At 37.4% G+C, this 25,227-nt stretch overlaps 2 protein-coding genes across 3 annotated transcripts; one reads left to right on the top strand and one right to left on the bottom strand.

Moving 5' to 3' along the window:
* Positions 1-4,109: 4,109 nt before the first annotated feature.
* On the top strand, positions 4,110-6,196 carry LOC136253116 (TNF receptor-associated factor 4-like). 2 transcript variants are annotated; one of them, XM_066045730.1, is made up of 2 exons: positions 4,110-4,245; positions 4,298-6,196. In XM_066045730.1, exon 2 carries the CDS (start codon positions 4,331-4,333, stop codon positions 6,035-6,037), a length of 1,707 nt encoding a protein of 568 aa, XP_065901802.1. In that variant the 5' UTR covers positions 4,110-4,245; positions 4,298-4,330; the 3' UTR covers positions 6,038-6,196. The 2 variants fall into 2 exon arrangements, with proteins under 2 accessions (XP_065901802.1, XP_065901801.1); XM_066045729.1 differs by having other exon boundaries at positions 4,113-4,245; positions 4,293-6,196.
* A 6,393-nt stretch (positions 6,197-12,589) lies between these two features.
* On the bottom strand, positions 12,590-23,458 carry LOC136253219 (kinesin-like protein KIFC3). Its single transcript, XM_066045845.1, has 10 exons — positions 22,308-23,458; positions 21,424-21,527; positions 21,251-21,323; positions 21,132-21,184; positions 20,796-21,080; positions 20,487-20,591; positions 20,192-20,437; positions 20,008-20,137; positions 19,686-19,883; positions 12,590-13,128 (listed from the first exon to the last, which is right to left on the bottom strand). Exons 1-9 carry the CDS (start codon positions 22,705-22,707, stop codon positions 19,696-19,698), a joined length of 1,584 nt encoding a protein of 527 aa, XP_065901917.1. The 5' UTR covers positions 22,708-23,458; the 3' UTR covers positions 12,590-13,128; positions 19,686-19,695.
* Positions 23,459-25,227: the final 1,769 nt, after the last annotated feature.

The raw sequence follows: 25,227 nt of genomic DNA, 5'->3' as shown, positions 1-25,227 counted from the left end.
ACGTAATTGCACTATTTCATAACAGAGGGATGATCAAGTGCTAAGGTACAGCTGTGCATATAAAGTCGTGTTCAACAGGGTGCATGCATATTAGTCTCGCGTGGCCAGACCGCTTTTTTCCGTATATTGGGTGGGGAAAAAAGGGTCTGGTGCAACTCCAATAGCTGTTTACTTCTGAGCCGTCCCCACATTCCGGGGACGCTAATTGAATAACATTGGTCACAAAGGAGGTGCCATGACGTCAGTAAAACTATGAAGTATTCCTACACTCCTGCTCCGGTTGTGAGTCTTGTTACACGATGAGGATTAACTTTCAAGACGCTATAAAAGAGACATCGGAGCAAATTAAGATTCGTTTAAAGCATAAACAGATCTCTAGTTAACTTACTGACGTCATGGCACCCTTTGTGACCAATGTTATTCAATTAGCGTCCCCGGAATGTGGGGACGGCTCAGAAGTAAACAGCTATTGGAGTTGCACCAGACCCTTTTTTCCCCACCCGATATACGGAAAAAAGCGGTCTGGCCACGCGAGACTACATGCATATGGGTAGCTACAATTGTTGCAAGATCGAAATACTCTAATAGAGCAGTCACTTATTCAAACAACAAGAGTCAACTGATAAATAACCTCTTGCCTGCACTAGGTTTTGCTCTAGCTACTAACTACGTGACGGAAAACAAGTAGCAATAATGGCCCTAGCTACCAGGGGCAAAGAGCAACTCTGTTTGCTACTCCCCCCTCTCTGAGAGAGAGAGAGAGAGAGAGAGAGAGAGAGAGAGAGAGAGAGAGAGAGAGAGAGAGAGAGAGAGAGAGAGAGAGAGAGAGAGAGAGATTTGAACGTTTTGAGATTGAATCTGTAAAATTTTCAGTGGAGCTATTACATGTTTGTCTGAATAGGAGAGAAATCCATCAATGATAACGATCACAATTTTTGTACATTGTCAATTAGCTAACTGCAAGTGAGTCCTTGTAGACAATTACATTAATGTTAGTCAGATCCAACCACTCTTTACAATTCCTAGCCTCTCAGAAGCAAGGATATACTTTGTTAGGCAGCATCATCTAAACATTTTCTAACAGATGACTTAAAAATATCTACAGTAGAGTTGGAAAATTATATATATAAAATTCAGTCAATGGAGGCTGGTTGGGTACTCCTATAATAGTTATTATTGCACTGACTAACTGTACAATTAGATACATGAAGGCATTTCAGAAAGGGAATTATACTCTTGATTAAGTGTTGATACAGGAGCAGTGGAGCAGGCCAAAGAGTGAGGGGGCCTGAGCACCTGCAAAGTCACAGCCTGCTGACAATAGCTGCTCTCCACCAATTATATCTCTTTATTTATAACTACACATACGTAGCTAAGTAGCTTGCTACACTGCTTCTCTGAATACTGTGACCACTCAGATCCTGACTGTTCTATTAGAGTATCTCGATCTTATCTTGCAAACAGTGTCCCATAAAAGTGGGGAGTCATGACCTCCCTGGCCCCCCCGTCTCCACCGCCTATGTGTTGATATACGTGTGGATGTTAGTGGAGACAGATTGGATTTATTGCACCAACTTACATGATTCCTATCCGCTGAATATTTAGTTAAATGGCTGCTCTATTAGAGTATCTCAATCTCATGCAGTCCCTAGCACTGACAGTGACTGATCCATGTTGTATTACATTCTTGAATAACCTTATAAGTCTTCCTCTCACAACAGACTAATATTCAGAATGAGCAGACTGGAAACTATAATACATTCTTATTTGTAGTGGCCTTTACTGAGCTAGCTAGCTACATCATGACATCAGCCAACCATATATGGTCTATTACGATAGGTAGATTATATATATGAACTTCTATATACAGTCGACTCACCGACAAAAAGTGTGCGTATTAGTTTAACAGCTATATAGCTACCTTGCCTCTAAAGAAGTTAACTGTAATATTATTAATGAAACATGATAGTAACAGCTCCAGTAATTTAGGAATTTTGGTGATCGTTTTTTTCAATCTGCTCCTGATGCCAGGGTGCCAGGGCCAACTAAATAGCATTTTATTATGACATACACCTTTTACCATTTGTGAAGCACACAATCACTGGACTGGACTGGTGGAATGGACTACTGGGCTCAGATTTTTTTCCTTTTTCACCAAATATTAATCAACTGGCTATTGTTTGTTATATATGTAGTATACTAATCATATATAACAGACTACTCTCACCTCCACACAGTGTAGCCATGCAGAATATGCCAGCTTTGCCTAGCTGCAGCTGAACAGGGTGTATATGTATCGTTTACCAATGGATGGAATAGCAAGGCAGTCACTTAATTTTGCTCACTCAGAATACCATTACTTGCGATTGTATTAGGATGCATGGTTATTTATAGTTAAACATGTACTGTGTGCGGTTTATACTCCATGATAAGAAAAATGGTAGTCATACATGATCATGCCATAAAAGAATGTTTGACTGTAAAAGAGATTAGTATATACTTTCATTTAAACACAATGATGTAGTTAACATCTGTCTCTTTCAACATTGATTGGCAAATTATACCTGCTCATTTGTCTTCCTTATACTGATGGGATGGATTTGTTGCAAGTTAACTTTTCTTGCAATAGTGTGTATACGTGGCCGTTTTATATGCTAGCTGCCCGGTTGCTAGCTGAAGCTCTCATTACTGATCGAGAAGCACTCGGTATAAATCACAAATGATGGCATTTTGTTAATTAGCAGGCTAGGTTGATTGTATGATCATCAGTGTGACTCAAGAGCAATTTTGTGGTCATCTTGTGGTCACATGTGTCCAATGACTCAAGTCAGTCAAGTGCATAACTGGAGCCCTTGTGATGTTTATTTTGACTGGCCCAGCAACCTCAGAAAACCCACACTGTGCAAAAAGTGGGATATAATATGGTATTTCCAGTGGCTTATTGAATACAAATAAGCCTTAATATAAATCCTGTATTATACTCATTTTATACTTTAGTATAATCCATACTATACTATTGCATATATGGTTTCAGTTTATTTACCACATTACCTCAAATAGCTTATATCTAGTATAATGCCCACACTATACCATCGCATATATGGTTTTAGTATATTTAACACATTAACTGAAGTCTTACATGAGATTGTTAGTATAATACAGGTTATACCAAGCTTTTTTGTATTCAATAAACCACTGGAAATACCATCTTATATCCCTCTTTTTTCACAGTGCCACCCCTGGAAAGTAGCTACCATGCATAGGAATGAATTTTCAATCCAGCCAGCTCTGTTCTGCCAGCCTGGGGTACGCCATAGTACAAACTCTTGTTGCTATTTCTTGTTAATATTTAGCTAACTCTTAAGCTTCTGCATCATGGGATGTAGTTCATCTGTTGATATGGCATCCAGAGAAATTAAGGGGCCCAGGGCAAAGAGTTAAAGTGGGGCCCGAGGGGCAAGGAGGTTTCCATTCTGAATCCCAACCTGTAAGTTGAAGACCAAAAAAAAAAAAGTCGTTGCATGCTGACAATGACAACAGCTAGCTACCCCTCACCACCCATTTGGACAGATTATAGCTATTTAGATTATAAGGATACATTATTTTGTACGAAAGTCTTTTGTTGGATAACACGTGTATGATGGTGTCAAGTACTTCGCTTACACTACACTGCTCCTCTGAAGAATACCATGACTGCTCTATTAGAGTACCTAGATCTGACTGCTCTATTAGAGCATATCGATCTTTTAAACAGGTATTCAAGGGGCCCTTCAAGGGGCCCTTCATGAGGCCTCCTGGGGCCCGGGGAAAAATGCCCACCCCCCTCTCCCTGTGGGCGGCCCTGATGCCATCATGTATCATGTATAGCTAATTACATGTTTAGTTTTATAAGTAGCTGTGGTAGCTAGCTACGATTTATTATATTTTTGTCTTACTCGGCCAGGGCTCCAAATTGGTTATTAGCTACAGTAGCTTTTTTTAATAACTTGGTAACCCTGAGACTAGACTCCTGACCCCTGTATTATGCATATGGTTCATGTAATTGTCAAGTTATTATCGCGACTAAATTAGTGATTGTTTTTATTAAAGCACACCATACAGTCACAACCCACAATTATTCGGTTCAAGTTGCCTCTCAGTGGTGAACGCGTGGTTGTAGTTGACCTCGGAATTACTGGAACGTTGTGTTCTCGGTTGTAAAGTCGTTACATTAGTAGTACTAAAGAACGATTGAATATTGTCCAGGTTGGTGTATTGTGTGATAGCACAGTGACGCATACAGTTCTCTGTAGAACAGGACTACGTTGGACTAACGACACAGCACTCAACTATGGCCATAGTCATGTCCAGTGAAATAGGTGGATACGAATATAGTTTCATTGATACCCCACCAGATCGTCTTGTTTGTAACATTTGTCACTTTCCCAGTAGAAATCCTTATCTCACTACGTGTTGTGGACATGTATTCTGTAAGTCTTGTCTGGATGATTCTAAGAAATATGTTTCACTGAAGAAGGTTTGTCCAGTTTGTCGTCAGAAAAAATTTGTGGCGTATGTCAACAAGCAAGCTGATCGAGAGATTAGGAGTTTTCATGTGATGTGTACTAACAAGGAGAGAGGTTGTGAGTGGCAGGGTGAACTGAATGACATCAACAATCACCTTGGAAACAGTGATGGTTGTCAGTTTGAGGATGTGAAGTGTTCCAATGAGTGTGGGAAGATGTTGCAACGACCATATCTGACCAGTCACGTTGAGACTGAGTGTCCACATCGTAAGGTTGACTGTCAGTACTGCCACATTGTAGGCGAACATCAGTTTATTGAAGGAGAGCACCAAGAACAGTGTCCCAGGTTTCCTTTACCCTGTCCCAATAATTGTACAAGTAGTTACCCTCATTTAGTTCGTGGTCATAAGAGACGTGCACACCCTTATCCTAGAGAAGTAATCAAATATATCCCTCGTGAGGATATTGAAGCACACAAGGAGGAGTGTCCTCTTCAGGAAGTGGAATGCTCTTTTAAATGTGGGAGGATGTTGCAACGGCAATATCTGACCAAACACATTGAGACTGATTGTCCACATCGTAAGGTTGACTGTCAATACTGCCACATTACAGGAGGATATCAGTTTATTGAGGGAGAACACAAGAAACAGTGTCCAAAGCTACTCTTACCTTGTCCAAACAAGTGTGAGATAGGTAGTGTACTTCAGGAAGACATGGAAGCACACAGGAAGGAGTGTCCTCTTGAGATAGTCCAATGTGAATATCACAGTGTGGGGTGTGAGGAGAGGATGGTGCGTAAGAAGAAAAAAGAACATGAAGAGGAGAAGGTGGAAGAACACTTGTCATTGACCAAACATTCATTGACTCAGACGGTCACTGATACCAAATCACAACTTGCTGATACCAAATCACAGTTTACTGATACCAAATCACAACTTGCTAGTGCTTTAGAAAAGATCAACACATTAAATTTAGTATTACATCAGGCACTTGGACACACCAGCTGTGTTTTAGCATCAGATTTTGTAGTCACAAAATGGTGGACCGAGTTAACTACATTGTCTATGTTGATGAAATCAGGTAGTCAGATTTGTCCAGTTGTTGTGAGAATAACAGGATATAGTGAAAAGAAGAATAATGAGTTACGATGGTTCAGTGACTCTTTTTACTCCCATGATAAGGGATACAAGATGTGCTTATGTGTTGAGCCTGCTGGCGATGGTGGTGGTAAAGGTACTTACCTGTCAGTGTTCCTGTGTGTCATGAAGGGTCCACATGATGATGAGGTAACATGGCCACTGAGGAAAAAATTTCTAGTGAAACTGTTGAACCAGATCAGTGACTGTGAGCATCATTCGAAGGCAGTGACCTATGTTGATCATGCCGAAGATGATACTGCTGCTAGAATCACTACAGATAACAGAGCTAGAGGTTGGGGATATCCACAGTTCATTTCCAATGAAGACCTCCACAAGGTCACTCCCACATGTCAGTATCTCAAAGATGATTGTATCTTCCTCCAATTAAGTTAATCAAATGTAGGCATAATTGAACCAGTGTATATAGCTTTAGCTTTAGCTTTAGGACCGCATTTAAAGATATGATGTGTGTAAATTACTAACGTTACTAAATTGTGGTGTATTACAAGAATAATTGTCTCAGATTTGTTCTAAATGTTTTTGTAATTTCGTTCCTGCACTATCTGAAGTATTCATGCAATTTACTCCTGCCATTAGTATCATTGAATGATGCATCCTGATCCATTATACCCATGGTAATAAACTTCAGTATACACGTACTGTATTAAATAGCTACAGTATTCCAACTAGGCTCATGTTATCCATCATGTAAATGCTTATTGCTAACCTACCTTGCCTTGTCACTTAACTGGTATAAATAAATTATATGAAGCTCATTGTGACTAACAACATAGATAAAGTGATGTGTAGCACAGCATATGTATACCTTATTAACATTTGGATTAGGAAACATAGGCATGTAGCTATGTATTATAATATTATATACATATCAGAACTATTAAAAACTGCTCATTGTGACTAACAACATAGATAAAGTGATGTGCAGCACAGCATATGTATACCTTATTAACATTTGGATTAGGAAACACAGGCATGTAGCTATGTATTATATTATATACATATCAGAACTATTAAAAACTTTTCATTTGTTATACATGTACATAGCAAATTAGTAATAGTTCAAAATGGTAGTGCTGAGTCAACAATACAGCCATTACATACATCAAAGTACTAACAGTCTTTTTTGTCAGGATATAAGTACTTTTAGTACTGCAAAATCATTATTGGCTTAGTTCTAGTTTTGTAAGAGCAATTTTAGTTAGTAGCACCCTCAGTTTACAGGAGTATACTGACAGGGGCGTAGCCAGGATTTTTTTGAAGGGGGTTCGGATGGAATGTCTTAAGGGGAAGGCCTCGGTACTTCCCCTAGACCACGTTTGAACGGAAATGATGTATACACAAAAGTGCCCTTATAGGCAGTAACATAAAAAGGTGTTGTTTGTGCATCTAACTAGCTAAAATCTACACACTGCTGTTTATGCAGCTTATAGAAACTATAAACCTATTGTAATCTTCACTTTCAGACAGCATACTGATAGCCAACTTCAATTTTCTAGCACATGGAAGCCCTCCACACTCGAGTCCCTTAGTTGGCAATACTACTTTCCAGGTATACATTATTCTCGGCCGATCCTCCTGATGGTCAATAACTGGCTTGTACTCCAATATGTTCGAGACATCACGTGCCCACAACATGTAACAAATAAACAAACCATTCAGGTAAACATACATCAACAATTCACAGTTTGTGCTAACCTGACACATGTATAACACGACCATTCAAGTTTAGCAGCTCCTCCCTTGTAACAAGTCTCAACCAACCATTGAGCAGTCCTTCACTCGCGCCATTTCAACCATGCATCACGTGCGCAGTTGATCACGTGAATATTAGGCACGTGAATATTATTATTTTCAAACTATGGAGCTTAATTTGAGGACTGATGCTCACAGTTAGGCATGAAGCTATTATGCTCCAAAAAATTGAGCATTGTGCTTTTGAGCAGTGCTCAAAAAATCCCCTATTATGCTTTTGAGAATTGTCCATTATTCCCAAAATTGTGCCATCATAATGGCCAATAATGTCAGTTCATTGCTGTATCAGGCCATTTTCATTGATGTTTAACTTCAAATAGTCTTGAATTCTTTAGCTGGTTGCTGTATTAAAGTATTTCATTTCAATGTGACTGCTTTATTAGAGTAAATAATATTCAGTGACTGCTCTATTAGAGTTTCTGACTGCTCTATTAGAGTATCTCGATTTTTTAACGGAATTGTGCAATCTACTGCAATCTGCAATCTCCTACTGTTAAGTTTTATAATCACCTCAAAATTCCTGATTCCCACACATACCCATTATGTTCGAAATTATGCCGGCATGATCACCGCTTCCCTACTCAAAGTTTAATCCAATCAGGAATTTCCCAAAAGTTTCACCCATTATGCTCTTTCAGTGTTCCTATTATGCTTGCATTGTGCTCCTAATTGTCTAATTATCATGGAATATTTTAATCAGTGAATGCTCTATTAGAGTATTTCTCTATAAAGTGACTGTTCTATTAGAGAGTGTCGACCTAAGGAGCTACCGTATACGTAAAAAGTTTGGAGTTGGAAAACTTTCGTAAATGAGCGATTATGGCAAGATTCGGAGGAAAACTTTCGTAGCTAGGCAGTCACAATAGCTAATTATAATTACTGGATTCGGAGGAAAATTTTCGTAGATAAAAGGTGTTCTATGAAAATTTTCCACCTCGAAATTTTTTTACGTAGCTATACGGTATGTACAATGCAGTTTCCACTGACTGCTCTATTAGGGAGTATCGATCTATTTACATGAAATTAAGCTCCATAGTTGGAAATATCCACATAGCACTCCAGCCCTCGCTCCAGCCTATTATGCTTTTTATTATGCTGGCATATTTGATGCAGGCCTCCTTAATTCCATGAAAATAGATCGATACTCCCTAATAGAGCAGTCAGTATAAACTGCAACGAGCACTCAAGAATATTTTAAAAGCTACTTGGAGTGATACTTTCTAATAGAACGGTGGGTCACTTTAGTAAAGCATTCACTGATTAAAATGTTCCAAGACAATTGTAAGAAATGTTCAGCATAATGGGAACACAGAAGAGCATAATGGGTGAAAATTTTGGGAAATTGATGAACAAAAAATTAAGCATATTTAGGGACCCGCCTATTATGCTGGCATAATTATGAGCATAACAGGTGCCTGAAAGCATTGAGAATAATGCTAGCATAATAGGTAGAATATTTTGTAACAGTATGAATTCTTGCTTATAACCCTCACAGAAAGATCGATATACTCTAATAGAACAGTCAGTAACTCTAATAGAACAATCACATAGCTGACTGTTCTATTAGAGTATATCGATCTTTTCTGTGATATGCATTTTAACAAATAAGTTTGTGCTTCAGCTACTATAATTTATTCATAAACTGGAAATTATTAGCAGAGCATGGTAACTGAGGCATAAATAATTGGGCATAATTTGAGCATAATAGGTAAGTATTGAGCATAAATTTAAGCATAATAGGTAAATTTTTTAGCAGTGCAGCATAGCATAATAGGTAAAATTATGAGCATAATCGGCGGGTCCCTAAGCATATTTGACTCAGGCCTATTTACGACTTAAAGGGAACCATGAAGCATGTATGTTAAAGATATGTATTGAAAATACTGTATAGTACAGTGGAACCTGTCTTAGCGGCCACCTGTATAGAAAGGCCACCTCTTTAAAAAGACCAGCTTTAAATTCTCCTAGTGAGAAGTTTATACACTAATTTACCTGTCTAAAGCAGCCACCTGCCTATTAAGGCCAAGAAATCTTGGCTGGAAGGTGACCGGCTTAGACAGTTTCCACTGTATATACCATCTGTGACATCATAAGTAGGCATTCCAGCTTGATTTTTAAATTTTGAAAAATATACTTTTATTATGCTCAATACAAGTCAATAAATAGAGTATTGATTTCCAATCTCAGAAATAGATCGATTATTGGCATGCACAGTGCTTTAAAAGATACATTTTCTCTGGTTGCTCCCCAAGGGAAATTGGCACAATTGATTTAGGAAGTCATCTGGTAACCAGGACTGTCTTGGAACTGCAGCTAGTTGCTTCTAACTGAAAATTTGCACATGTAATGAGAGTATCTTAGCAAAATTAATTGTAAAGGTAAACACAACTAAAGTGGAGGTGTCACAATGTTGCAACGCTACCTAAGGTGGAGTTGTGGTTCAATTATGGCTTTGTTATGCCGACTTTGAAGTGGTTTATACTTTTGAGTTGGTGACACAACCATCAAAAAATTGTTGAATGTGTAGCTGAAAATCACTAAAGCAACTACACACATTAAAGTAAGCACCAGTGAATTCCTTACATCTGACAGTATGTTATTAGTGTCAAAGTATTCTGCAAACATTAGAGGATTACAAAATGACACAAAACTTACTTAATTGCATGTAATTCACACAACAAAACTAAGGTTTCCACAATAATGAGCTTTAGACAAACCCCATAGAGATTTTCATCCTCATAGGAGGTCGGATGATGGTGTAATCCCAAGTTAAATGCATGTTATTTTGTGCCAGGGTTCTATTGGGTAATATATGGAGATTTAAAAAAACAAACTCAGATACTGGAATGCCTATATATTAATAGATTATGAAGTATTATAAATCCGTCAGCAGCTGGGGACCATACCCCCAGATTCTTGCACCTGTAACTTATACAAACTAATCTGCATGGAAACCCCCATTTTGAAAAATCCTGGATATGCCCCTGATGATACAAAAAAAAAATTAGAACCAGAAGAAATGCATTCATAGCTATCAAAAAAGTAAAACTTTGTGAATCAAGTTTTAATTGGTACCTTGTACATAAACCTGCATGCCATGCAGAATAACAACCATGGTAGTCCATTGATCTACCCCTAAGTATCATGCTTTAGTTAATTGTCATACTGTATAAGTATATACATATTAACCTTCCATCTGTAATATAGATCAAGCGTGTGCATAGGCAGGTGGCACATTTTACCACCAAAATCAATGTATCTTGTAGAACAGAGCAAGCTACATGTAGGCTTTCTGGAAAATCAACTTATTGTTTTAGGGTAAGAGCTTAAATTTGACATCACGTTTGTGGATTTTGGGATGATACAAACATGAAATAAAGGCAAAATCGACTCATTAAATTGCCTGTAAAGGTCACATGGTCAAATCTGAGGTGACTCCCTATCAAAAATAATCTTTGTCATATAGTTAGCTACACCCAAACTTTTTGGCCAAATTTCATCCGAAAGTCAGTGCACAAAAAAGTTTTAAGGCTTTTTTACTGGTGGTATTAGTTTGATTTTGCCTGATGTGGGATTTGGATCGGTTTTGTAAAATCTGGTCACATATTATTATTAGAAAATTCATTTCTTCTTATATACTTGTAGTGACAGATTTTCTAGTGATTAGATACATTCCCTGTTAATCTTGCTAATACGTTTTTGTACTTAGTTAACTATGTTGTTCATGTGTTTTTGTGTAGCTTGTTTTTCCCTCCTTTGGTTTTCTAATGCCTGTGTACCATACTTGATTTCTCATTTATATTTTGTACCCTTTGTTCTGTATTTGTATGTGTCTGTTCAGTTCTGTGTTGCTGTTGTCTTAAATATCATGTTAGAAGGATGGAAATTATAAACACTGCATGCATGGTCATAATTATGTAATCCTATAACTGTGGTACACTTTAAACAGGTTACTGGTAAGGACAGTATGGCAACGTCATGCAATGTAATGCTAAGGTGCAGCTATTAAGAATTTCACAAACTATTCCTTTGCCTCCTACATGTGCTGCTAGCAAGAGGGAATAATAAAGATGAGAGTGTGGTAGTCCATCAAAAATGTCCTTAGTTCCTGTATGACCACATTTTAGCCCATAAGGAACTCATTGTGACTTGCAGTACTTAAGGGCTCTTGGCCATATTCATTTCAAAGAAGCCTTGCTTGAAGGGTATCAAAGGGCTTTAAGGGCTTCTGTCAATACTCGTGTTACCAGGTGTTGAGGTGGATCATGGACAGGAAAGAGTAATACTTTTAGTACTTTGGATCAGCCTTATGTTTCTATTTATACAAATTTACTTCTATAGTTAAACTTATTGATGAAATCTTTATAAATCCACAAATACCACTGATTTGAAAGAGTAAGGAATCCTCAGCATCGTTGGAACAGTCATAAGTAACTAACAGTATAATAGCTATAATAACAGTTGACAAATCAACAATTCCTGATATATGTGCCACATACAGTGGAATACGTGTTTTAGCCCTCCTAAATGTGAATTTTTAAGAATCACAAACAAAAAGGATGTCATTCATTTCCAATATCTCATTCAAAGCATAGAGATACATGAAGTACAACAAGCCAAATATTTAGGGGTTACCCTGAATAATAAGTTAAAGTGGACAGATCATATTCAAATCATATCGAACAAAGCAAACTCAGTACTTGGATTCCTACGACGAAATTTTAACAACTGCCCAACTAGGGTGAAAAGTTCTCTTTACAAAAGCCTTGTAAGACCCATTCTAGAATATGCATGTACCATCTGGGCACCTCACTGTCAGAGAGGGATATACAATGTATTGAAGCTATTCAAAAAAGAGCAACTAGATTTACTATGAATCGCTATGGTAGATATGAGAGCATTACAAATATGTTATACCAACTAGACTGGCCCACTCTCTATGTAAGAAGAAACCAGCAAAAATTGATGATGATGTATAAAATAATTAACGGTCTTGTGTATGTGCAGCATAGCTTACCCCTAACATATTCAAACTTACACAGTACCCTCCGTGGTCACTCTTACAAGCTTTCTCAGCAAGCAACCAGAGTTGACTCCTACAAATTCTCATTTTTTCCATCAACTATTACTATGTGGAACAGTTTATACCATCATCGGTGGTTAAAGCTGAATTTTTTAATCAATTTAAGAACAACATTGTAAATTTGTACATATAATACTCAATCTGAGTTCTGTACTTAACACAATATAATAATAATAATAAATACAAGTCAGATCACTGCATCACTAGTTAGTGTGTATAAATAATTGTGACTGGGCCTGCTCGATCACTATATTATACAAACAAAGGGATACACACAGTACATTGTAATAACTCTGTCAATAAGTTATGTTGTAATGATGCAATACCTTATTAACCAAGTTAATTTGTGCCAATACCTGTCTTCTTTGTTCTGGAGTATATCGGTCAGTAACGTTACTATGTTTTCTGTGAAAACCTTCAATGGTAGATTTGATGGTACACTGTAAGTCATCTTCTGTGTAGAGAAAGTCCAAAAATTCCATTATTCTTTTTAATTCAGTATGTAAATCAGTGAGCAAGTTTTCATATTTTACAACTAACAGTGGAGTCTTTCTGGAACCTAAGTATCTCCTTATATGGTATCCCCATATTTTGGAAAGGTTCAATACTGCATGGCTCCAAGTAGTACCTGTTTGAAAAGAGAAGTGTAATTTTATATAATTTTGTATACATGTATGTATGGTTGTATCAGCCTTTAACCACTTGATTTATAATACATACTGTGATGTTTTGTAGAATACAAAGACACATTTGTTTGTACACTTACCTAGAAAACAGGAAAGAAATATGCGCTTGACTATATGCATAACAATAAAAATTTTCTGCAAAAATATGGTTACAAAGTAATGCCGCATACACATTTTGTGGCTTCTTGATCAATGGAGACAAGATTTTAAGGTACACCACACGTTTTACTAGTGTAATTCAATATAATATATTATTTCAAGGTATAATGTGTCTGAATTTCATGGTTCCGTGTAAGTTTATAAACAGAAAAACATGTTTTCTATAAGTGAGTGGATGTGTAAAAACTTTAACATGCCCTACTGATAAATTAGAGTGGTTCCACGTATACCTACAAACAGCATTAAACATTCCCTAAAAGTGGACGTGACTCACGAAACAAGCTGGCCTGTCAGAAGATAATAAGTTTTATGATAACACTCAGATAGTGGGCATGGCTCCATGTAAGTCTGTAGATAGTAACGGGCTTAGATCCGTACAATTATATGCTTACAGACAGTAGCACATAATCCTGATAAAATGGACATGATTGTCTCACGAAATAAGCTGGGTTGCAGCAGAACTAGACTTTGACACATTCCACATCATCAAACTAATTAATTCATTATACAGGACTGTTCTGTAAACACAATTTTACATATCTGTTGACACTAGAGACTGACTGTGGTTGATTTCAATAATTTACTAATATCTTGATCAGCAAAATTCGTTATCTTATTTACGATAGGTATCTAATACTAAATTATCTCCCAAGTCTAACACCAAGTGATCTAAAAGAATGGCAATTAACACATACCAGGATTGCTTATTGACTACATATGCTCTAGAAAGGAAACGGCCATTAAGACAATGTCATTTAAAACCAGTAAGCAGCACAATGACAAGTGTCCTTGAAGTAGCAAAGAGGAATTTTACGCCCTGCTGTATGTCACAACTACAAAAGAGGGATCTGGTACTTCAAGACGGCATTGTCAGAAATTACAATTACAGTGACACATTCTGAACACTACAGAGACAGTGAGTACTGTATGTTGACACCACATTTCTGGACACAGTTCATGCATGCAGACAGCCAAAGCTTCTGGAAAGTCATAGCTCTGGCCAACTGATGAAGTTTTATAAACTTTGAGGAGTGCTATTTAAGACAATCCTTGTTAGTAGTGGATACCATGAAGCATGACATTAATATGTAGCAGTATAAACAGTTGCTCACATATGACAACATTTGTTACACATAGTCTAGAAAGCAGGGAAAACAAAGGTTAGACCACCAAAATGTTACCAGAAAGAAAAGTACAAAGAAAACACCAATTACAACTGCTAAAACTGTAAGAATTGATGCTTATGTGAAGGGAAAAACACCACTATTAATGCTATCACATGTGAAACTACCTTTACTTAGTTGCCTGCTTAGTTGGTAAAGCAATACAGCACTTGTTAATAACTACAAGGCAAAAAATAATTTAAACATTTTATGTGGCTATACATCTCACAACAGAGCTCTCATCTCACCTGTTTTAACTCAACTTGCACAAAATGATGTCATAATTAACAGGTCCTCAATATTTCAGCCTATTAACCTCATTGGCGGATCCAGCACTATCAAACAAGGATCAATCAATACAGTGCTTCTAAAACTCTGTATCAATAATTGCTCCACCAAAGTATATGGAATTAACAGCTAATCAAAAGTGATGTCAAAATACTTTGGAGTAGATAGAAAAAGGCTTTTGTGGTTAACTTTAAGCACCCCAGTAAGACGCCCTACATCCTTATTGAAAAATCGGCTATTTGCAACAGACTACCAAAAGATTGTGTGGGTCAAGTTGTACACTCACAACTCTTGTAGCCAGCTACAGCGTAGTCTATGTAGTCAGACACCACAAGTATTTAGCTTGCCAGTAATCAAAACACTTCACTTGCTCAGTTAGTCTGAGTATTCCCAATATCCCTGAAACTATCCCCAAAATTCGACATTTGTAAATTGAAAAACTGGTGAGTAATTCACTTCAGTTTGTGCTGAGATTTAATATTTACTATTCTTCACACTGGAAATTATCAATTAGCCACCACTTTAAAGAGACAACTGTGCAGTGGTTATGAACACATTATTTTGGAGAATTACACAAAAGCAGACAGCATTTTAGTGTAAACCAGCTTTTCCTTTATCTACATGTTGATTTGTATGGCCATCAGACGTTGAGCAACGACTCTACAGAACCAATTGTAACAGCATGCAAAAACACTTTCATTGTCAGTTTACGCAAAACTTGTCGCATATTAAGACCAAGCAAATTGTGGAGTCTATTCTTTAGCAGCACACATCTCAGCCTATTTCAGGCTGAACACAACGACAGGATTTAAAAGATTTTAGGCCGACGTGAAGGGACCAAAACTAAACCCACTGTAACATTGATAGGAACTTTTTTTCTTGAAATGCAGCCCTGTGACAATATCACTTGCTCATTTTGTACTAATACAGAGGTCTCCCTCACTAGTATACAAGAAAAACTCAAACAAAAAGTTGTAGTAACAGTGTAGCATACCATACAAATGATGTTTGTATGAAGAAATTGAATCCCAAGGTTCTCAACTACTCTACTTACTTTAGTGGGTGCATTCTTTAATAATATTCACAAAACAGTAACAATAAGGCCATGAGCCTTAGCAGTTAGCACTCACAACAGCCAGTTTAGTAATTGTGGAATTATTAAGCATACACAACAATAATTAGCTAATTACAGTCAGTTGGGAAGTGGGACAACGGGGAAGGGTGAATACAGGGTGGAGTGGGAATTGGTAGCTGCTAGCATGTTTCAATGGTAGTTCAGAAATGGCAGATGGATGGCATTACATTCACCTCTGGCAAGGAACTATGTAATTACTGGAGAGTTTGACTAAACTCCATGTTGTTCAAGATCTTGCAGGTGCGCAACTTGAGTTGGGGTGACAGGAAACAGTTAGTGATGAAGAACTACAGTAAAGGAGAGACCTCTAAGAGCACCGACGTTACCAAAGTTTGTCCCGCTTTCTGCTCCATGGCAGAAGCAATGATGTTGTCAAGCAACTCTAAATCATTTGATCCTCTTTTCTCCTTCACAACCACCCCTTGGGACATAGAAATCGTACCAACTTCCTGTCCCATAATACTTCTTTATAAATCTGTTCACTCTCACAAGGCCTGATTACTACCTCCTTCAACAACATCTTGGGGCAAATTCTCTAAGCAGCTATTCTCTGCAACCAAGTCACCAACCTCTCATCTTTAGAGTGAGGGTGAAACGTAATTATTGTTTTAGCATAATACCAGTATAATTGAAAACTCAGTTGTTCAACAAAATGATGAAATTGCTTGATAAATAAACCATTTATCGCAGTGGAAGTCCAAGCAATAAGGATCTTTACACTTGAAGGTGTCTGAACACTAAAATTATGGGCAAAAGCTCACCTCCTGCTTCATTTGATACTGTATATATTGAGCTGCTTGTGCTTCAAATTGTACCTATAAACTGATTCTGGTAAACTTTGAGACTAGCTATAGCTTCTAGGGAGCTGTGTCCTCCAGTAGAGATTCTATACTCTGATCATCCTCCTGCCATTCCCACTACTTCCTCTACCACTGGCAATACCAGATCACTAAAATAATTATACACTTGGTGCTCACTGTTTCAAGCATAGTATGAACCTGTGCTAGTAATTGAGCTCCAAAGGCACACATTTTACACTTATGGTAGCTGATTATTTAGCCCTATCAACAGGTTGCTTATAGTGACACTTTAGGATATCTTAATTAGTTATTGACACTTGTCATTGGCTTCACATCCAACTGGTGTCAATAACTAACCTGCTGTGATATATGTGGACCAAATGAGTTTTAAGTACTCTATTACACACCATTCTGACTGCTATGTTCTGTTCTTGCTTAAAAATGAACCAATGACTGCTTTAGTACAATGGTAAAGACTGGTCACCTAACAGTTTATCTAGCAAATAAAACCATATAAGTGCAAATATATTCATAGCAGGGCTTGCCAATATGTATTGAAAGAGCAATGTATTATAATGAATAATATTATCCACCTCAAAAACACCTTCGCTGTAAAAAAAGGCGCGTCAAAGATACTACAAGTACCAATGTAATTAAAAACAGCTCAGTTGTAGGGAAAGACTTCATAAAAGTAAAAATAACTGGTAACTTAAAGAGCTGATATCTGGAGCGGCCAAGAAAAGTGCACCCATGAAAGTAACTGGCAATTGAAATAGCTGATATCTGAAGCGGCCAAGAATGAATGCTGATATACAACTAATTGGAATTAACAAAAGTTTAACATCGAACCTTTATCTTTCAGCTGTGTTCTACATTCACTCTTGCTGCATCATAAATTGATTTCTTTTAACTCTAATTGGCTGGTAATTTGGCCGCCTTTTTTAATATTCAGTGTGTGGCGCAAAAAAAAGGTATGTATGTACCGGTATGTATGTATGTATGTATGTACCGGTATGTATGTATGTGTGTATGTGTGTATGTATGTATGTGTGTGTGTGTGTGTGTGTGTGTGTGTGTGTGTGTGTGTCATACGTATTTATGTATGTATGTGTGTGTGTGTGTGTGTGTGTGTGTGTGTGTGTGTGTGTGTGTGTCATACGTATGTATGTATGTATGTATGTATGTATGTATGTATGTATGTATGTATGTATGTATGTATGTATGTATGTATGTATGTATGTATGTATGTATGTATGTATGTATGTATGTATGTATATGTACGTAGGAATGTACTTTGGTATTTATTGGGAAAGCAAATTTTTAACCTTTAGTGGTATGTGGGTAGTTGTGGAAATTCAGGTTCAGCAACCTCTCCTTGTGATCCACTAGTCCTACCCCAGGAGGATTTGCCTGCACAAGATTCAACTGCCTGAGTGGTGCACAGGCATCTCAGTGCTGGTTTGCTGGGTGGTAATAGCTGTGTTTAGCATGGCTGCTGGAGGCTTTGTTTGCTTTCATTTTGCAGGTCGGTACTAGGGCTGAGCGATACTACCGTTGATATTTTGAAAGTATCGATATCGCGATATTTTGTTATTAACTATCGTGATACCATGCCTGTACATTATTGTCATTGAAAATCCATTTGTTATGCAATACTAGGCTAAGAATCCTTGTAAATGATTAAGTCCACCCATCTGGTTTCCCCTGCAGAGAGGTGTGAACACTATAACAACCTCAAAGCATGTGTTACAATAACTGTTACTGTAAACAATGATGATAGTGGCTAGTTTGCTATCACCTTATAAGGACTTCCTGCAGGAATGCTGAGCAATATGCTATGTAGCAGCAGCTATGATTGACTTATATGTAAGTATTGTGAACTATTCAGTATCGTGAATAGTGGCTTTAGTATCGATCGTGATACTAAAATGGCAGTATCGCTCAGCCCTAGTCGGTACCAATTTTTCAGATGCTGAAGACATGAGCTCTCAATATGGACACCCTGAGATGGACACCTCTGTCACTGCAGAACAATCCGAGCTTTATCCGAAATTACGTCACAGAAATAAAAATGGCCGCTGTAGTGTGGGGACATTCATAAAATTTGTATGGGCAACTATGGGAAGAAAATTTTTGAACGGCAATATCTCAGCAATGAAGGAAGATATCGAACTCTAACTAGCAGGTATGGCTATAAGATATTACAATAAGTACGTAAAAGCGATTTTCGGTTGATTTTCAAAACAACGCTAGATTCTTATTCTTTCAGCTAATTTATAACCATACCTGCTGGTTAGAGCTCGATATCTTCCGTCTTGACTGAGATATTTCCGTTCAAAAATTTTCTCCCCATAGTCACCCATACAAATTTTACGAACGTCCCCACACTACAGCGGCCATTTTATGTTTGTGACGTAATTTCGGATAAGGCTCATTGTGCTGTAGTGCTTTGGAACCTGTCCATGAAAAGTTCCCTTATTAGTGAGGTATCCTAATTTCATGGGTCTAAATGATGTATACTAACACGATCATTGTTTCAAATGCCCCTTGTGTTGATGGGCTTCCAGACTACTTTATATACATAAGGTTTCAGGGTTATGAAGACCCTTTATTATGTCTTAATGTGTCTGTAGTTCTATGTCTCATGTGCAAGTTTTTTAATGTTCCAGCAAAAAAGGTTCTATTGTAAAGTGAATTATAGTGGTGAGACAAATACTTTTGATATGCACTTATTTTGTAGCCTCACCATCTGTTAACCTTGAACATGGTGCATGGGATTACAAGCTACATAGTAGGAATCATTGCTATGAAAGTGCTTGAGCTCAACAAGGGGATCATCACCTAAACTGCAAATTTAGTATCTACCTTAGTCATGCTGGTTTATTTGTTGTTATATAGGGCTTGTAAATTAATGTGTGTGGTTTGCTGGAACTATTTTGAAAACTACAACTTACTTAGAGAGTCCTATAGAATGAGGGTTAACTTGGAGTTCCTGTATGGTACATGTGCACTCTTCTTCCAAAGGGCGTTGATTACATCACCAAGGGCACTAAGGCTTTTGTTGATACTCTGAGCCTCTTTGAGACGATCTCCTTGTACTTGTGATGATGAGACACATCCTGAGCCAGTAAGATCAACCAAATTTAACTTGCCTACGAAACAATGACCACCAATATTAAGTACTACAACTTAAGGCATTAATGATGTGCACACTAGTATAAAATCTATATATGTGTGTGTGGATATGCGTGTTACTGTAATGTGTTCCTATCTTACCCATAGTCCGAATACCAGTTGTCAAGTTGTTTTTGGTGACTTGGATAGAGAATAAAGTATGACTTCTGCTGCTCTCATCATTTACGGAGGTTGCTGCTACTACTCTGTTCTTATGACCCTTGGCAAACACCTTTGAAACAGCAGTAATGAGTAGTGCTTTCCCATGCATCATCTTTTATAATACCTGATTCATATCCTTTGTATTGCGAACTGGTAACCATGTGAGCCCTTCTACAAAGTAGCTTTGGGCTCCTTGTTTGATGGAAAGCTTTGCCCCAGGGCTACTTCCAAGTAGGTCATGCACTTTCTCCATGTAAACCTCAGTTATAGACACCTCGAAATTGTAAATCCAATCTCCATACTTCATGTCAGCAATTTGAAAAAGCTTATTCATGGCTCTGTTATTGATGCCAGGGTTAGCATCTGTTCCCTGTAGAATGTGTAATACATGTAGTGTATTTCAATCCTTAATGTGTTACCTTCATGGTATATGTCTTCCCAGACCCAGTCTGACCATAGGCAATAATACATGCATTGCATCCGTCCGTACATGACGTGACCAGTCCCTGCACTTCGTCAAATATCTGAAAACCCAATATTTTCATACAAATACTCAAAATAAATGTTGGTGATATATGTGACCAGGCCTAGGAAAATAGGGCATGTGGGCACAAGCTACACACTGCCACTTAACATCTCATATCTCAGTATTGACAAAGGATGTTTTCATCCTGTAACTTGTATTTTAAGGCTAACTAAGTATGTAATATGTCACTGATGAATATTACCTGCTCTTGTGTTGAGCACTCTCCAAATACTTTATCAACTTTCAGAGTCCTTGTTGTGCCTTTCCAAGCCACGTTAACAGTTGCATCATCATCTATACTTGGAGTCACCACAATTTTAGATTTTGTATCTTTTGCAGTATCAGGACAGACACGACACAGTACTTGAATGTTGTTCTTTGATTTCATCACCTGATTGTGACGATTCTTATTTAATGCCGTCTCACAATGATATTTCTGTACCAGTTGTTTTTTAGGTGTTCCCACATCAGAATAAGCTCTGGAAATCTAGTAGATGATAGGAATATACTACACTGCACAGTTCATAATTATGTTTACTTTTTTCTCAGTAGAGGGTAATTCTTGTTGAAGGAAGTCGTTCTTTTGTTCTACTGCGGAAATTAAATGAGTGGTATCTTTTCTTACAGCCCAACTCTTTTGTGTATTTTCTAACATACCTTGATTTTCTTTGCAGGCATGATCACATTCCATATCTTTCTGTTCCAGAGCATTCCAATGTGCTGTCTTGGGCTATGTACAAAATTAATAATACTCTAATATAATAAAATACATACTAATGAATAATACTCTAATAGTATAAAAACATATGTACACTGCACATGTACATTACCATATCTATTAGGTAGTCATTCTTTTTTTGTTCTTCACTTAGTTGAGTTTTACATGTCTCCAATTCATTCTCCGAACTAGCATTCTGTGATTGTAGTGAATACCCTACACAATTCACACCTTGTTTATAAGACATCTGCCGATTATAAATGATCACATGGGGCGTGGCACTAAATGGACTCTAAAAGATTTCTGCTCAAAACTCCTTCCCTAGGGAACTTACGGGTCTGCACGCTTTCGCAACTTGTTTGTCAGACATTAGCCTAAGGGCTTGTGTCCACATCGTGTCTTTAAAAGTTATTGTAGGGATTACAGGTTTGAATGGAGAAAATACGCATAGGACTAACCAGAATCAGATAATGTCAGGCCTAGATGGCCGGTACAAACACGGGTAAGATGACTGGTATAACGTGACGATACGTGTAACACAAGGTAGAGAATAAAGTGAAATATGTCTAAATATGGCTATATTTTTTATTTTAGCAAGGTCGCAAGAAAACGATGACGACTAAAGATTTTTTTATTAAGTAACACAGTACAAATCCATTGAGAGATGTTGCATAACCCAGGGCTAATATTGCAAAACCGACCCTACACGTAAATAACTCACAGTAGTGGCCGCGTCTTTTAATTGGGCGTGCGTTTCGTAGTTTCTTGGCCGCGCGCCTCACTACCGTGAGTCTTGATTTCATGCTCAAAGAGCACTAATGAACAAAAAAATCCCAAAAAAATTGATTTGCTCTGATGCAAGCTAAAATAATTTAGAGCTTTTCTAATAGAGCATTAAATTTTAATGATGATTTCCTTTTCTTATCTTGTAAAACTATTCATAGTACATAGTAGCTAATTCATGTACTAGACAATATGTTACTCTATTATACCCACCAAAGTTTGTAGCGGTAGAAACATGAGCTATGAGATGATCCTTGTGACTTGATTGTGATCGGTTATATTCTGCAAGTATTGCATCAAAGGGGTTTCTAACAATGTAAATGATTATGTGCTTATACAACCACTGCAGTGCAGACCTTTGTAGTACAGTTAGACCAGTATTATGCATCTTAACAGCAATGACATTATCAGTATAAACTCCTTCTCCAATCATACCACCTGAAATGGTGTAACTATTATCACAATCTTGATATGAACCAGTATAAATTCCAGTAGTGGTCTCTATTAGTTGTCTCACCCATGCGTTACCTGATCCAGGGAAGCTGAGTATTGCAGCAGTTTTACCAGTCTGTTGAAAACTCATACTCTTAGAAGTCTGGAAGTGTTTAGGCATAACTACTATTCCTTCATTAGTTATATTTGACCTTCTTGCCAATTCTTGACCAGTACAAATTAAAAATTGACTATTGAAGTTTGGAGAATAGTTTGGTATGCCAAAGGCAGTAATAATGCTGTCTTTTAGTGAATTAGAAAAGTTACTCAAATCGTCCTTGTAAAATGTTGGTATCTTATAATCACTAAGTTTTTTTAAAATAATTCAGTAAGTTCAAATTTTGATACACTAAGACTGGTACTGGCTGTCACATCAGTCTTTGGGTGTTAATGGTGTAGTTTGTTTTGTCGTGTCACTCTTGGGTGCTACGGGTGTAGCTTGTTTTGTCACATCAGTCTTGGGTGTTACTGGTGTAGCCTGCTTTGTCACATCACTCTTAGTGGGTGCTACTGGTGTAATTTTCTTTGTCACATCGCCCTTGGGTGCTAGTTCAGGCCTAGGGGGTGTAAACTTCTCTGTGACGTCACTCTCGGGTGTTAGTGCTGGTGTCATTTCAATTCGCTCACCACTGACCTCATCGTATAGATAGAGGAATACACAGACTGATGAAATACACAACATTAAACATGACTGAGCAGATCCGATTGCTGATTTCCCAACAAACCACATTTTGCCCTATTTCAGCGTCCTTAGCTTTTATAAATTATAGCGTACCTCGATCGGCATCCTAGCATAGTTGTAAGCACGGATTGGCCCTTGAAACCACGGTAGTCCACACCATTCAACAGTCTCGGTTTCTGTCAATGCTGTAAGTGTAACGGTGTAGTGTAACGAAAATCCGTTTCTGTAAACCGAGTATTAAAAAGTTTAGGTATTAAGGCTGCAGCACATGTTGCTGTCAGACCTTCAGTGCTGGTCACTGTAAAGTGCTAATAATAATAAAGTTAAACCATAGATATAATATCTATGATAGAACATCCATGTAAATATCCATAACCATGGCATAATCATAGGAACTTCATTATTGAAGTATGCTTTTCAGACATTCTAACAATAGCATATATATATATATATAATATTATATTAATGGTAAGGCTGTTACAGTATGTACAAACAATGGCTGCCCACCCCATATGCATTTATCACTGATAAAGTACATACATGAGTTGCTATATATACACACTACCCTAATACTGTGACTGCTTTATTAGAGTGACTATTCTGTTAGAGTGTCTCAATCTTATATTATACCAAAAAATTTTGGAGGAAAAAGATATGGCTGGATACAAAATAAACACTGATTCAGGGGTGTTACAGGTGCAAGTAGGATCACTTCTCTGATCTCACAGTCCTCAAAGGTAGTCTAACGATCGTAACATTTTGATCAGTAAATGCTGTATTTGAGTATTTTACTACAAAGTGACTATTCCGTTACAATGCATTAATTTTGACTGCTCTATTACAGTTTGCATTTTCCACTGACTGCTCTATTAGGGAGAATCTATTAATTTTTAAGGAATTTAACTTCTGTAGTTTGAAATATTGCTAGCATTATGTTGGCATAGCACTCTACAGTGGCGGATCTAGGAATTTATAAAGGGGGTTTCCAGTTTAGAAGGTGGAGATATATATTGACATGAGATACGCAAACGTTTGCACTACATCGTCTGGTTTGGTAAGGTGAGACCAAAAAAAAAAAAAAAAAAAAAAAAAAAAAAAAAAAAAGGTCACAACCTAGTAATAGTACATAAAAACTTCCTACACACTACTTTAGTAGCTACTGTGACTGCTCTAATTACAGTATCTCGATCGAGACGCACGCCGCGATAATTAAAACATTTAATTGTTACGCAATCATTTTTCAAAGGGGGTTTCCGTGGAAACCAATGAAACCCCCCTGGATCCGCCACTGCTCTAGCCTACTATATATCTCATAATACATGGTTTTTATTATGTTGGTATATTTGACACAAGCCCATCATCTGTCCTAGCTAGGGACCTGTCAAAAGGCTGAAGCTCTTTAACATAGGAAGTCAGAATACAATAGGTGACACAACAAAATCACATTTCATTTTATTTTATGATTTTGCATTATATAGGATGAAAAAATGGATTGTTTTATTACATCATCATTTTAAAACTATTGCTTTTGTACAGGTTTTTAAAATGATTATTAATCATCCCTTTTCACAAATCCAGTCACATTTATGATCATAAATAAAGCCAAAATGTAGACAGAACTACAACCTTAAGATTACAGTTCTGTTTTTAGTTCTGCATAATTAGTTTAGTGCTCCATTTCTAAAACAATGCACAGTGTGTGCTAAACTATGGGTTATGTATCTAGGCAGAGCAACTACTACAAAACTAACTATACATGCAAGGCATTGATGCTCCAAGGCTTTGATTATGAAGGATGATTTGAAGTTAATTATCAAACAGTATAAACTAGATATAAAAACACATTTCAGAATGACAGGTAGTGGTTTCACTTCAGTGTAGCATTGGGTGTATATAATCACTGGACTGGATTGTGGACTATACCAGTGGACAGACCACATGGACTGGACCAGTGGACAA

Source organism: Dysidea avara, chromosome 4 (assembly GCF_963678975.1).
Source record: "Dysidea avara chromosome 4, odDysAvar1.4, whole genome shotgun sequence".
In the NCBI taxonomy this organism is placed as follows: Eukaryota; Metazoa; Porifera; class Demospongiae; order Dictyoceratida; family Dysideidae; genus Dysidea; species Dysidea avara.
Note: the sequence above shows the minus strand (reverse complement) of the source record. Positions and strands in the feature narration are given on the sequence as shown.

What these genes read in the sequence shown, in the direction of transcription:
- LOC136253219 (XM_066045845.1), bottom strand. Translation starts at nt 22,707, where the DNA reads ATGCCTAAACACTTCCAGACTTCTAAGAGTATGAGTTTTCAACAGACT. An exon ending in TACCCTCTACTGAGAAAAAA is followed by an intron (nt 21,081 to 21,131) that starts GTAAACATAATT and finishes ATCATCTACTAG; the next exon opens with ATTTCCAGAGCTTATTCTGA. An exon ending in AGTGCTCAACACAAGAGCAG is followed by an intron (nt 20,592 to 20,795) that starts GTAATATTCATC and finishes TTGGGTTTTCAG; the next exon opens with ATATTTGACGAAGTGCAGGG.
- LOC136253116 (XM_066045730.1), top strand. Translation starts at nt 4,331, where the DNA reads ATGGCCATAGTCATGTCCAGTGAAATAGGTGGATACGAATATAGTTTC.